This window comes from Protopterus annectens, chromosome 12.part0 (assembly GCF_019279795.1).
Source record: "Protopterus annectens isolate FY-2018-M chromosome 12.part0, PAN1.0, whole genome shotgun sequence".
Lineage (NCBI taxonomy): Eukaryota > Metazoa > Chordata > Ceratodontiformes > Protopteridae > Protopterus > Protopterus annectens.
The window spans coordinates 1,147,854,183-1,147,867,086 of record NC_056746.1 but is presented as its reverse complement, the minus strand read 5'-3'; the positions used below and the strand labels follow the sequence as shown (position 1 = coordinate 1,147,867,086).

Genomic DNA, 12,904 nt, shown 5'->3' with positions numbered 1-12,904 from the left:
ACTAATGCTCGAGAGCTATTTACTGGCTCGAGGCATCCCCATATCCCACAATGCTAGGCGTCAGATACTCAGATCTCGTTTGGCAGAGCTAACACCATGGAAAAAATTTTTTAAGGACACCTGTCCAAACTACAAGGTTTACCTACAGTACTAAAAACAGAGGAGGACGTAACCTAGATAAAACTCAGCCAGAGGAAGAAGGCCTCAAAAGGGATTCTTCTCGGTCTGTCCAGGCTAGGGGGATGGAGGGTGGGATGCAAGAAAGAAGGCAAGAAGAAGACAACTAACATGGAACGTTATGGTAGGTACATTACTTCTAAATGTTAAGTTGTCCATCTCGCCTTCTGGGTGGCTCATCGGAACAGACTCTTGAGCACAGTGGAACCAAAATCAGCTAGACTCCTGGAGGCCACATCCAACTTATAATGTGAAATGAAAGTATGAGTAGCAGCCCATGTGGCTGCAGCACAAATAGATTCCATTGGTAGTCTTGCTTAAAAAGCTACCGACGTAGCCAACGCTCTGGTGGAATGAGCTTTTGGTTTTGTAGGGAGTTATTTATGTCTCAATTGATAAATCAAAGTGATAATAGAGGCCAACCACCTGGATAAGGTTACTTTAGAAAATGGCAGGCCCTGCTTGCCCTCAGCATAAGATAGGAAGAGTTGGTCCGATTTTCTTGTTTGTTTAGTCCTATCCAAATAAAAACGTAATTGCCTGTGAATGTCCAATAGGTGTAACTTTTGTTCAACTCTGTTCGAATAGTTAGGAAAAAAGACAGGTAGACCAATAGCCTGATTCAGGTTTGTCTCGGAAGGAATTTTGGGCAGAAAAGAGGGATTAGTCCTGAGTAAAACTCTATCCTTGTGAAACACAAGATGAGGACGACGAATACAGAGGGCTTGAAGTTCCAACACTCTCCTAGCTGAGGTGATGGCTACTAAGAAGACAGTCTTCCAGGAGAGTAATTTTAAGGAACAGGAGGCTGCAGGTTCAAAAGGAGGGAGAATCAAGGAAGTTAATATCAGGTTTAAATCCTACGGAGGCGGGGGATCTCTAAACAGGGGCCTAAGTAAAATAGTCCCTTTAAGAAAGGCCTTACAAAGTTTGTGGGACATGATGCTGGTTTCTGACAGGCCAGTGTGGAAATTAACGATAGCAGCCAATTGGACCCTAATGGTGGGGGCAGACGAGGATCCTGCTTGAAAAAGTTCTGCTAAAAAATCTAGAACGTGATGGACTGGGGCTGTAAAGGGGTCTATATTTCTAGCCTCCGCCCAGAAAGAGAAACGTTTCCACTTACTAGCATAAGTCTTCCTGGTAGCAGATTTGTGCGAAGAAAGGATGATTTCACGCAATGGCTGAGAAATATGTGGAAGCCTGGCTAAGGTTGGAAGTGGAGCAACCAAGCTGTGAGGTTGAGAGACTGAAGGGATTGGTGCAGCCCACCCGACTGATGGACCAAGAGGTCTGGCACTGGGTGCAGATTCCAAGGCTGCTCCAGCAGGTGACTATGAAGGAATGGGAACCAAATTTGTCGAGGCCAGTAAGGGGCAATGAGGATCATCCTGGATCCCAACGCGGTTGCTTTCTGAATTAGTTTGGAAATTAAGGGAAAGGGTGGGAATGCATACAGAAGACCCCGGGGCCAATCGTGAACTAGAGAGTCTCTGGGGGAGTGGCCGGGGGGGGGTGAGGATATCGTCGCACTTGCTGTTGAGAGGGGTTGCGAAAAGGTCGCAGCAAGGTTGACCCCATCTGCGGAAAATTTTGTCCGCTACTGATTGAGAGACCACTCGTGAGGCATGAAAATAGCTCTGCTTAGCCTGTCCGCTATGACGGACTTCCCGGGGATGTGCGTTGCTATCAGAAACTGTTGAGAGGAGATCGCCCACTGCCAGAGTCTGACTGCTTCTCGACATAAGGGATAGGACCTGGTTCCGCCCTGCTTGTTGATGTACCACACTACAGACATATTGTCTGTGTGAACTGCAAAAGTCCCGGTGGGTAGAGAGTCCTGAAGGGCTTGCAATGCTAAAAGTACCATTCTCATCTCCAAGACGTTTATGCGCAGGTGGTACTCTAGAGGTTGCCAAGTGCCCTGGACAGTCCTGCCCTGAAAATGCCCCCCTCACCCCCACCCGATCAGGGACGCATCCGTTGTCACCGTGGCAACAGGAGGAGGAAGAACAAACGATCTGCCCTGAAGTACTTGAGAGGAGGCCATCCACCAAGAAAGGTGGTCTTTGCATGATTGGGTGATTATTATGTTGTGAGACATTGGAAGCTGTTGAAACGACCATTGGGTAAAAAGCATCCATTGAAGAATCCGCATGTGAAAATGAGCCAGGGGAAGTAATGTGATTGCTGCTGCCATGAGACCCAAAGTTTTCAGTACAAATCTGGCCTGAATTCTCTTGTACTGTAGTAAGGTCTGGACATGTTGGTGAATGTCTGATGCTCTCTCTAAGGGAAGTTTTGCCGACAGCTCTTTTGTATTTAATCTTGCACCTATAAAGGATATAGATTGACAAGGCGACAATGCAGACTTTTCGAAGTTTATAGAGATACCTAGCTCGGAGCAAGTTTGGATGGCATAAATCCCTGGCTCGTAGTAGCTGATGCCTGGTGGAAGCAGTCAGAAGCCAGTCATCTAGATATGGAAACACCTAGAATCCTCGCCGTCTCAGGTGAGCTGTAACCACTGCCATGCATTTGGTGAACACCCTGGGGGCTGTGGAGAGACCAAAGGGCAGGGCTCTGAATTGATAGTGACCGGCTCCCAGCCGGAAGTGGTGAAACCTTCTGGAGCATCTGTCCATTTTGATATGGTAGTACACATTCTGAAGGTCTATGGAGCACATCCAATTGTCCTGACCCAAAAAGGGTAGAATGGACTGAAGCGTGACCATTCGAAACTTCGTTCTTTGAACAGATTTGTTTAACCTGCTGAGATCCAAAATGGGTCTCCAGTCCCCCGTCTTTTTTGGTACCAAAACGAACTTGAAGTAAATCCCGGATCCTTGCTGGTCTGCTGGGACTGGCTGGATGGCCCTTTTTCCTAGCAGTTTTGAAATTTCTAGTACTGCTTGTTCCCTTAGACCGGGTGGAACATCTGGAAGGGACCTGTTTGCTTGTACAGGGGTGTGGACAAAGGGGATTTTGTAACCCTCGGATATGACAGACCGTACCCATTTGTCTTGTGTGAGAAGTTGCCAGGCTTCTGGGTACAGTGACAATCTTCCCCTGACTGCCTCCGAAGGTAGACAGTCGAGTAGCCTCTCAGGGGTGCTGAAAGGGTTTGTCAGAGAAAGATTCTCCGCTACCCTGATTTTGCAGACCCCCTCTGCCCCTCGGGCGGCATCTATTATTGTTCCCTCCTCTGCCCCTGGAGGGGAACTCACCACGTGTGTCAGGCACGACTCCATGGGGTTTCCGAAACCACATTTTTCCACTCTTCTGACCTTTAGGGTATGGTCTAGAGGGAGTAGAAAAACGGACTCCCACGGCAGAGAGAGTCTTGCCTTCCTGCTCACACCTGGTAAGGGTATCCTTCACCTGTGGTCCAAACAGAGCTGAACCATCGAAGGGGGTATTGGTGAATGACGCCTTAAAGGGGTCAGCAAAGTTACATAACCGCATCCAAGCATGTCTTCTAAAAGCCACGCCTGTACCTGCGGCCCTACTCGCCCCATCAGCTGCATAAGAAATGTGCCACATGGAGGAGCTGACTATAGAGTTAAGGGTCACCAGCTGGGAGTTAATCTTATCCTGAGACCCCGCAGATGATGGATCCTGAAGGTTATCACCCAGTTCCATGAGAAGATCCCTTTGAAGGTGGGTGAAATGGCACAGATAATTCAGCGACCGTATGGAAAAAGTTGCTGAAGAAAACATCCGCTTCCCGTATCTGTCCATTATCCTAGATTCTTTATTAGGTTGATGGACATGCACGAAGGGTCAGCCAACTCCTTCTTAGTGGCTGCTGCCACCACCATGGCATCAACAGGGACACCTTTTGCCAGAAATTGTTTGTCGGATGGGGCTGTAATAAACTCAGTGGGCCTGCGGAGAGTTGGTTCCACTGTGTCTGGGCTGTCCACGCCTTTCGAGCCACCACTTCCATGAGCGGGTCGAAAGGTTGAGACACCCAGGAGGTGGAAGGGCGAGAACCAAACGCGTCCAGGTACACCGACTCGTCCTCGGAAGGGTTAAGGGCAGTCCAGTTTCCCCTCTGCCCAAGGATCTCTAGGATGTCTGAAAAGGAGACATCCTCAGAGGGGGACCTTGGGGACCCTTCCGAATCCTCCAAGTCGGTATCAGACGTGACTGACTTGGGGGAGTCAACATGTTTCCTCTTACATTTTCTCTTCCGAGGGGGCTCCTCTGAATGATCAGGGGAGGCCTCGGAAGATACACCCAATGGGGCGACCTGGAGCATCTGTTCTCCATGCTTGGGGTCAGGAGGGTGGACAGAGACTGATGCAGGCACCAAGGGGGGAGGAGCCAAAGGGGCAGATTGTGGAGCCGAAAGGAGTCAGCACACTCCTCATGACCTCGAAGGTGCCCCTATCAGGCAGAGAAGAGGGTCCCCGCTCCGAAGAGACATGAACCCCTCCCGGAACCGAGAGGGACAGCTCCGAGGCCGATGGGGCCGAGTACACCTGCGCCGAGGCCCCGAGAAGGAGAAAGGGGTCAGAGAAGGGTCCGATGCCACTCACCCCCTCGGAGATGACGAGGGAGTCTCTGCGCCTGGATCCCTCCAAGGACGGAACCAATGAAGAGATCGGAGCCGAAAGGTGTGGTATCGGCTCCGACGTTCCTACGTTTTGAGCCCCAATGAGCTCCGGCTTCGAACACAGTGGTAGAGTCAGAGGAGGAACTGCTGAAGACACAGGGATAGCCACAGTCTGTTGAGAAGGGCTGGTCAACATTTTGGCCAGGGCATGCAATTTTAGGAGCCTACTGACCACCCTCTCCAAGTCATGATCAGATAGCCTGGAGGACCGAGAGGAGTGGGACCTATGGCTTCGCTCCGAGTGAAGCAATGGAGACCTCGGAGCCGAACAAACAGATTCTATAGAGGGGGACCTTGAACGTTTTCGGCTCAGAGAAGGTTCCGACACTAAGGTCGGAGCCGATTGAGATCTCGAGATGTCGGTTCCAGCCGGAATCGACGAGGAGGCAGGAGCTCCGCTAGGCGATGGCTCCGAACAGGGAGACGACGGTTTGGCGGGCTTTAAGGATTTTCCCGATGGAGGCTTAGCCGGAGATCCTTCTGGCTTAAGTAAGCCTCTCAAAATGAGCTTGTTCCTACGCTCCTGCAGGACTCTCGGCTGAAGGCGTGGCAGACCGAGCAGGAGTCCTGCAGGTGTAGGGGACCCAAGCAATAAACACAAGTGTGACAGTCTGTCAGAGACATCTTCTGACAGCATGAGTCACACTTCTTGAAACCTGAAACTTTGGTATCTTTAGACATATTGGTAATGGGATACCAAAGGGAAAAAAATAACTAGTGCTTAATCAAGGCACACACACACACGCACTAGATAAAACTAACACTAATAATAACTACAGAACTATAACCACATAACTACCTTACTACTAATAAAAATACAAGACAAACTAATTGTGGCTAAACAGGGCCTAACAAGGGGGGGGGGGACTCTCTAACAAAAACGAGTTTCTGAGTGGGATAACAAGGGGTATACAATCTATTTAAACTAACAGGGAAGGATTATCTAAACATAAGACAATATAAAGGTAATACAAGAAAAGATTTATACGACCTGGAGCCAGTAAAATCGCAACCTCGTAGCTGAAGCGGCAAACTAGATCTGGGTATCTGACGCCTAGCATTGTGGGATATGGGGAGGCCTCAAGCCAGTAAATAGCTCTCGAGCTTTAGTAGTAGGCAGAGTCGGAGCCCAGGATCGTCTCCGAACCCATCCAGCAAGAATGAAGGCGAGATAGACAACTTAACATTGCTGTTTAGTCTAACATCATTATGCAAAATGGCAAAATACTGAAAGCACAAACAGTGATTTTTTTTCCTAGGGAAAAAAAATCACTAGGCCGTTTCTGGGACTTTGCCATTTCTTCCACTGTGGTGCAATTTCGGAGTTGGTATATTTAAGTAGGGGGGGTGTGCGGGGCATAGCCCCCCACTTTATGTAATGTTTTACACCTTTTTTTTTTTTTTTTTTTGTGGAACAGCGATTTTTTTTTTCCTTGTTCGAGATTGTAAGCTTTCGCTTACATGGGTTCGATAAATCATTGTTCGCTTTTTAATGCGTTCGATTTAACAGACCCATATTTTATACATATATATATATATATATATATATATATATACACATATACATACATATAGTCAAGGTCGAAACAACAAAGGTAATAGCCTGAGATGACTATTCAGAAACAGTCTGCTTTGATCCAGGCTGTTTCTTCTTACCTTAACAAGAAATGGAAAAGCTGATCAGAAACTCTGAAAAATTTTGTTCCATCAAGGTAATACCAGACTTGTCTCTGAACATCCAAGGCATGAAGTATCCTTTTTCCCTCATTCCTGGGTTCAGGAAAGAGCACAAGGAGATGGACAGTTTGGCTTTAAGTAAACTTGGATACCACCTTATGCATAAAAAAAAAATAATTAGTTCTCAAAGAAACCCTGTTCTCCATGGAAGATAAGGTTGATCCACTATTAAGAACTTGAAACTCAATCTTCTTGCACAGGTTAAAGCAATCAGCAAAACAGTTTTCCATGTTTAGAGCATGAAGTCAGCCAGAAGAGTTTGTTCAAATGCAGCAAGTGTTAGTTTCTCTAGCACAAAATCCAAGGAGCCCCCACCAATTTTCTGGGGGCTTATTATGCAGCATCCCATTCAGAAACATTTTTACATGACATTGCACTGAAACAGCAGACATGCTGAAATGGCTGACAAATCAATCTTGACAAAGGAATGAGCCAGGCCACAGGACAGTAACTCAGAAATACTGTAAAACCCGATAAACAGTAGCAGTGAATGAGTGCTGACTGTTTTGCCGGAACCACCAGAAATCCCTTTCCTTTTGCTTGTATACGATTTTCTAGCAGAAAGCATTATGCTTCCATTAGTACCTGCTACACATCCTCAGAAAATAGGTGCTTAAAAGGTAATGAGATCTTGTTCATCCAATCAGGCAGTACTTTTGTTTGGAGTAGGGATGTATCAAACACTCTTGATCTTGTGTCAGTAAATCCAATCTGTGAGGATGTTTGTGATAATTCCCCATGGCCAATTCAAAAAGAAGGGATAAACACTTCTGTGGTGATTCCCTTCCTTCTAGCACTGGCAGTAATCTTTAGGGAGTACTCCTGAATCTTCATAAGAACCCTGGATATCAATGGAAAGGGTGGAAAAGCATACAGGAACATTCCTGTCCAAGGTAAACAAAATGCACCAGTCTTCCAGCCTTCTTGTATACAGTCCTGGAAAAACTCTAAGGATAGCTTATTCAATATTTTCTGACACATGAATACATCACATGTGCTAAATTTACAAAAGAATTAAACATGAGAATTAGGATGAGTGGTGTGAAAACCAAGCACTGGTTGCCTCACTGGCACTTACAACAGTGTAGGCAACTCTTCTTTCATAGCTCTCAACCTACCCTATTTATCCAGTTAGTGCAAATTAAACATTAGCACATAAGGAAGAATGAAAAATACACATCACCTTGGTTCATCTCTGCCCTAGATGGTCCTGCATTCTTTTTTTGTTGTGCATTTTTTGCAAGAAGTGTGTGCTTGTCATCACTGCCAGTTTCAAGCTCAGAAATGGTGACAGACAGAATTCTGCAGAAATTGGCCAGCTGCTGTTGATCAAAACTTGATACCAGGTTTGCAAGGTTTGGGATTTCTTCTAGCAGGATCATCTCCTGTAAAATGGAAGAAAAAAGTAAATTACAGGAAAAATTTGACATATGTATACACAATTCATACCTAGCTCGCTCTGTGTGAGTTTGTGCATATATATTTATGTACATCATGTGTGTGTGTGTGTGTATATATATATATTACATGGGTACCTCTGCATTGTTGAATCCCATTTATTTGATAAACACAGGGGGTGTGGTTTAATATCGACAGTACAGATAGCAGAGCGGTGGAAATGTCAGGTCTGTTTAATGTCAAGACAGGTAAGTGGGGCTGGAGGGGTGAGTCTGTGCATATCTGAGTTACGCTTAGGGCTGTTGAGTGAAAGATACATGCTGCATGTGTGTGTATTGTAGGGAACAGATGTGAGTGCTTGTGAATGTTTGTGTGTCCAAGTATCTCCTGTGTAGTGGCAGTGTTCCGGACAGGTTTTTATGAAGGCAAGGTGTACAGAAGAGGCAGCAATAGGGTTAGCACCCATTACTAAGGTGGTGCAGGGCTCATCCCTAACCCTACACCTTTATCTTCATAAAAACCTTCTTAACACTGCCACTATTCAGACAAATTTGAGGCTACTATTTTGGGGAGTTTAGTCTCAACACTGGTAGAGGAAATAGTTTTCCTTTCTCATTATTTCATTCAATATTTTTTGCATTCAGTTTTGAGATTGAACTGTTGTTGGTGTTTTCAATATGACATTAAATTAGTTCAGTCACACAATAGAACCATGTGCGTGCACAAGCACGTGGGTATGCACACAATGCACACGTACTTGCATATACACATGTAAACATACATGTATGCATGCTATACATACAATTTGTGTACATTAAATCATGTATTTCTACGTGTATATATATTTATGTAACTGTACACACGTGTACAAAGAAAAACATGACTAATTAATAAGCATTTATATATAGATATATATATATATATATATACACATACACACACATATATACATACACACACACACACACACATATATATATATATATATATATATATATATATATATTTATTATATACACATGCGCAAACACAGAGACGTACTTGCTATGATCGAATAACCCTTATGTCAACAAAAGGGCAACACAACAAATGTCTACAGGGCAGAATGCAAGCATAAGGAAAATCCACACCAAATGCCAGCTAAAGGTTTTAAGAAAAAAAGTTTCAAGAGGGTGCAAGTGGCATAGTCCCCAACCACAGAGACTGTCAAGTCCTGCATGCTTATCAACCATCTGCTTTGTCAACCAAAATGGGTCAACAGAAAATGACATTTGTAAACATCAACCACTTTTGCCATACTATTATATACACATATATATGTATATTTCAATACACAGACACGTAGATAAATACATAAATGTATACACATACTTCCAAGCAAAAACAAAACACAGAAAAATAAATATAGCACCTTTGCAGCATATGAAAATTCTTACTAAACATTTCAGAAAGAATCGTGTAATAAGAAAAGTACCTTACCTAACTACTACACAGCATATTTCATGTCAATCCTTTTAAAAACCAACCTTTTTAACTCCCAATATGTCTTCAATAAGGGTTGCCGTTTGTAGAAATGTCTTTTTGTTTGTCATTAATGTGAAAAGTAACAGTACAAAGTCATTCCTTTCAGCTAATCGCTTTGTCACACCTTCTGTCTGTAACAAAAAACAAAACAATAAAGGGGAGATTTGCAAAACTCTCTTATCACAATCACACAACATACATTCATGTGGCAACAGATGCTAAAAGTCAAGATGAAAGTCTTACAAATTAAACATGAAAAAAACATCAGTTATTTAATCCATAAATACATTTACTATACATACATATATATATATATATATATATATATATATATATATATACATACACACACACACACACACACATTCTAGTAAGCAGATGACTTAGGTTATTGGGAATAAGATATACTCAAGAAAAGCACAGCACACAAAGACCTGCAAAAAACATTCCTCCCTCCGCAAGCTGAAGTATGTCCATGTTTGGACATAAACATGGGCCAAGTGAAGTTTTATTTAAGCTTGTTGCAAAAACAACGCTCAGATTTTAATCAAAAGACTCAATTTTATATTTAAAAAAAATAAAGCATTTGCTTCTTATCTTAAAGCGCTGCAATAGCGTTAGAAGATAAGTACTTATAAGCACACAGATGCACAATGTTAAAGTCTATGGGATGTTATTTTGAGTTTTATGGATTGCATGAAATGCATTTGCTTAGTTTTAATTCACACCCTAGCCCACCCTACTAATACTCATTCACCCCCATCCTGCCTATTACCTTTCAAAAACCCTTTCCATAATATTACCACTAATCCAGGGAGTTCAGACACGCATGCAAATACGTGCATACAACTACACTACAACTATCCCTTCATTTAACCCTACTCCAAACCACTTACACCCACACAAGCACTCCCACCACCCCCAACTGCCAACACCTTCATGCTATCAAAAGGTTTTGGCATTAGTTCCCCAAAACCACACTTAACCTTACCTGCACACAATCAATGCACCGTTCATGTAAAATGTTAAATATCTGTAGAACAGAGTACATAATCAAATTTCAGACTCATTCCCTTTATCACCAAGCAGTCAATTCGAAATAGAGAATGTCACCCATACAAATATGCACGCACACAAACATGCACACCTGTTACACTTGAGTGCCAATTAATCAAAATGCACCAGCATCCACACAAGATCAATGCTTTAAGAAAAAAAAATACTGAAAATCAAAAATGGACATTGCAAAGGATCCTTCTGCACTGACCTAATAAAAAAAAACACACTACTACATTCAGTCCGATAAGGAGTTACTGCTAAACCATTGCACAACCTATATTGGTGGAATTAAGGCATATTACAGAACATCTAAGCTCCACTGTCCATGTTTTCTGCTAGTGGACCAGAACATTTCTAATTTTTTCTGTCAATTACTATGTGCAATTGTTCCTGAAAAAGTGTCTTTGTACAATGCACTGCAATCTGGGATTAAAGAATTTCTCTGGTGTCTTTAATGCAAGTCACCAAGCACATGAAAAAGGTTTTAGGAACTGGTCTTCCTTGTTTACCTGACAAGAAAAACAGAGTTAAGTCTGTCTAAAAACTATTATGTTCTCCAAGTAAAATTGTACTTGTTTGTGTACATTCTAAAGGTGCAAAATCCCTCCTCAAGCCTTTTTTATGCTTGGGAAAAATCCTGGGAGTGGAAAAGCTTGATTAAGTGCTACTGCTGGGATATGGACTAGTCCAAACATCCACAGAGTCTTTGCAAAGACCATGTAATGCACGCCACAAAACAGCCTGCAATTCTGAGATCTTTAAAGATGAGGTGAGTGATATCAAGAACAGAGTTCAGGAGTTAAAGAAATGTCAATGTAGCCAAGGCTACAGGTTAAAGGCAGTGATTCACTTTTTGCAAAACACAAGTTCAGGTCCCAAAGGGAAAGCACCAGTTTCCACCATTAACTCAAAATGGCAAAACCCCTTAATATTAGCTTTCATGACGGTATGGTACCTAAAAGGCAGTTCTACGGAAATGCTGGCTGAAATGACAGAGGGGTACTTTATCTGAGGCATAAAAACAAGAGCTTTCTCAAAAAATATGCAAAGAAAAAGGAGGGCTTGGTGAAAAGCAGCTGCCTTGATGTAAATGCCAGTGGGTCTACACATACTGGAAGTTCTGGTTCACTTTGAAAAAAAAGATTTTTCCAGTGGAAAGTTTCCTAGCCTCCATGTTAGCATCATGAACACTGAAAAAATCTCTCTCTATGGCAGAATGAAACTTCAGTCTTGGAGACTGCAAGTTGTACATGGTTTAAGTCTGGGTGATGCAGAATCCTTTACTATGACAGAAGGTTGCATGTGATGAGGGAAGAGCTTGGGGTCCCTTCTGTTCATCTCCTTGGGTACAGAGAATCAATGTGGTCTTGTCCACAAAGAAACGACCAGGATCAAGTTGTCTCTGTCATATACAGGAAAAACCTCAGCACCTTGAGAATTAAAGGCAGACAAAGATACAAGAAATATATGTTCTAAAGGATGAAAAGTAATCCATTGGTAGTGCTCCCTTGGAAGGCTGAAGAACAAATTTTTACAGTCTGGTAGTTCTGCAAAGGGGCAAAAACATGTTTTCTTGCTGAGTGTCCAAAACAAAGAAAAAACTGGGGAATACATTTGATTCTGGTTTCTCCTCATGCAGACTAGGCACATAACTGTTAAAACAAACCACTAAAGGATCTGGTACCCATGGAAATGCAGTATATGAAGCTCAATCTGCTCTGAAATCTGACCCAGGCCAAGGAAGTGCACACACTGGTTAACAGTAAGATATACTACATCACTGCATCACTGTTCATAATCAGCCTAAGACTCTCAGTTAAGACTTTGCTGAAGATATGAAGTACAGATGATCAGCACCTCTTTCCCTCAACTGTGTTCTGCTTTGCCTCTCAAGGGTCCCAAGAATTCTCCCATGCCAGGGCACAGGCTTCAATGGTTAGAGTTCAGGCACTTTTAGGCTTAAATGCCAACACTGGAATAACTCATTTACTTGTCTTTACCTGTGCCATCCACAAATAAACTTTCAGGTGGATAAAGGAAGGAAGGAAATGGAGTACATTTTTGAGTGCATCACAGCTGCAATAATCCTTATTACCAGAAACTTCAGCCACATGCTGGATGAACTTCCACAGCTCAGTACTCTTCACTCTCCAAAGCAGGCAGATATCCACCCATTAGGGTCATAAAAATGCTTTTGAATAAAAGAAACATCTATCCATACCATGTTAGAGCTTTTTTCTCCAAGAAAATAGGAGAATCCACCCAGCTAGAGCCCTAGCAAAGACCCAAGGCTTCTAGCTAAGTTGTAACACATGGACAACCTACAGATCAATCACTTGCAGAAAGAGGGTTCCCCAAGTCTAACCAGGCTTGCACAGGCCTGAAGCC

The 12,904-nt window shown here is 43.3% G+C and overlaps 1 protein-coding gene across 1 annotated transcript in view; it reads right to left on the bottom strand.

The window, feature by feature from the left end:
- Nucleotides 1–12,904, bottom strand: part of LOC122817037 (transient receptor potential cation channel subfamily C member 4 associated protein) — a gene marked incomplete in the record, with an annotated part of 2,826,501 nt that overhangs the window by 1,238,451 nt on the left and 1,575,146 nt on the right. The window contains 2 exon segments of the mRNA XM_044090168.1: nucleotides 7,719–7,920; nucleotides 9,460–9,588. Coding sequence (XP_043946103.1) covers nucleotides 7,719–7,920; nucleotides 9,460–9,588 — 331 coding nt within the window.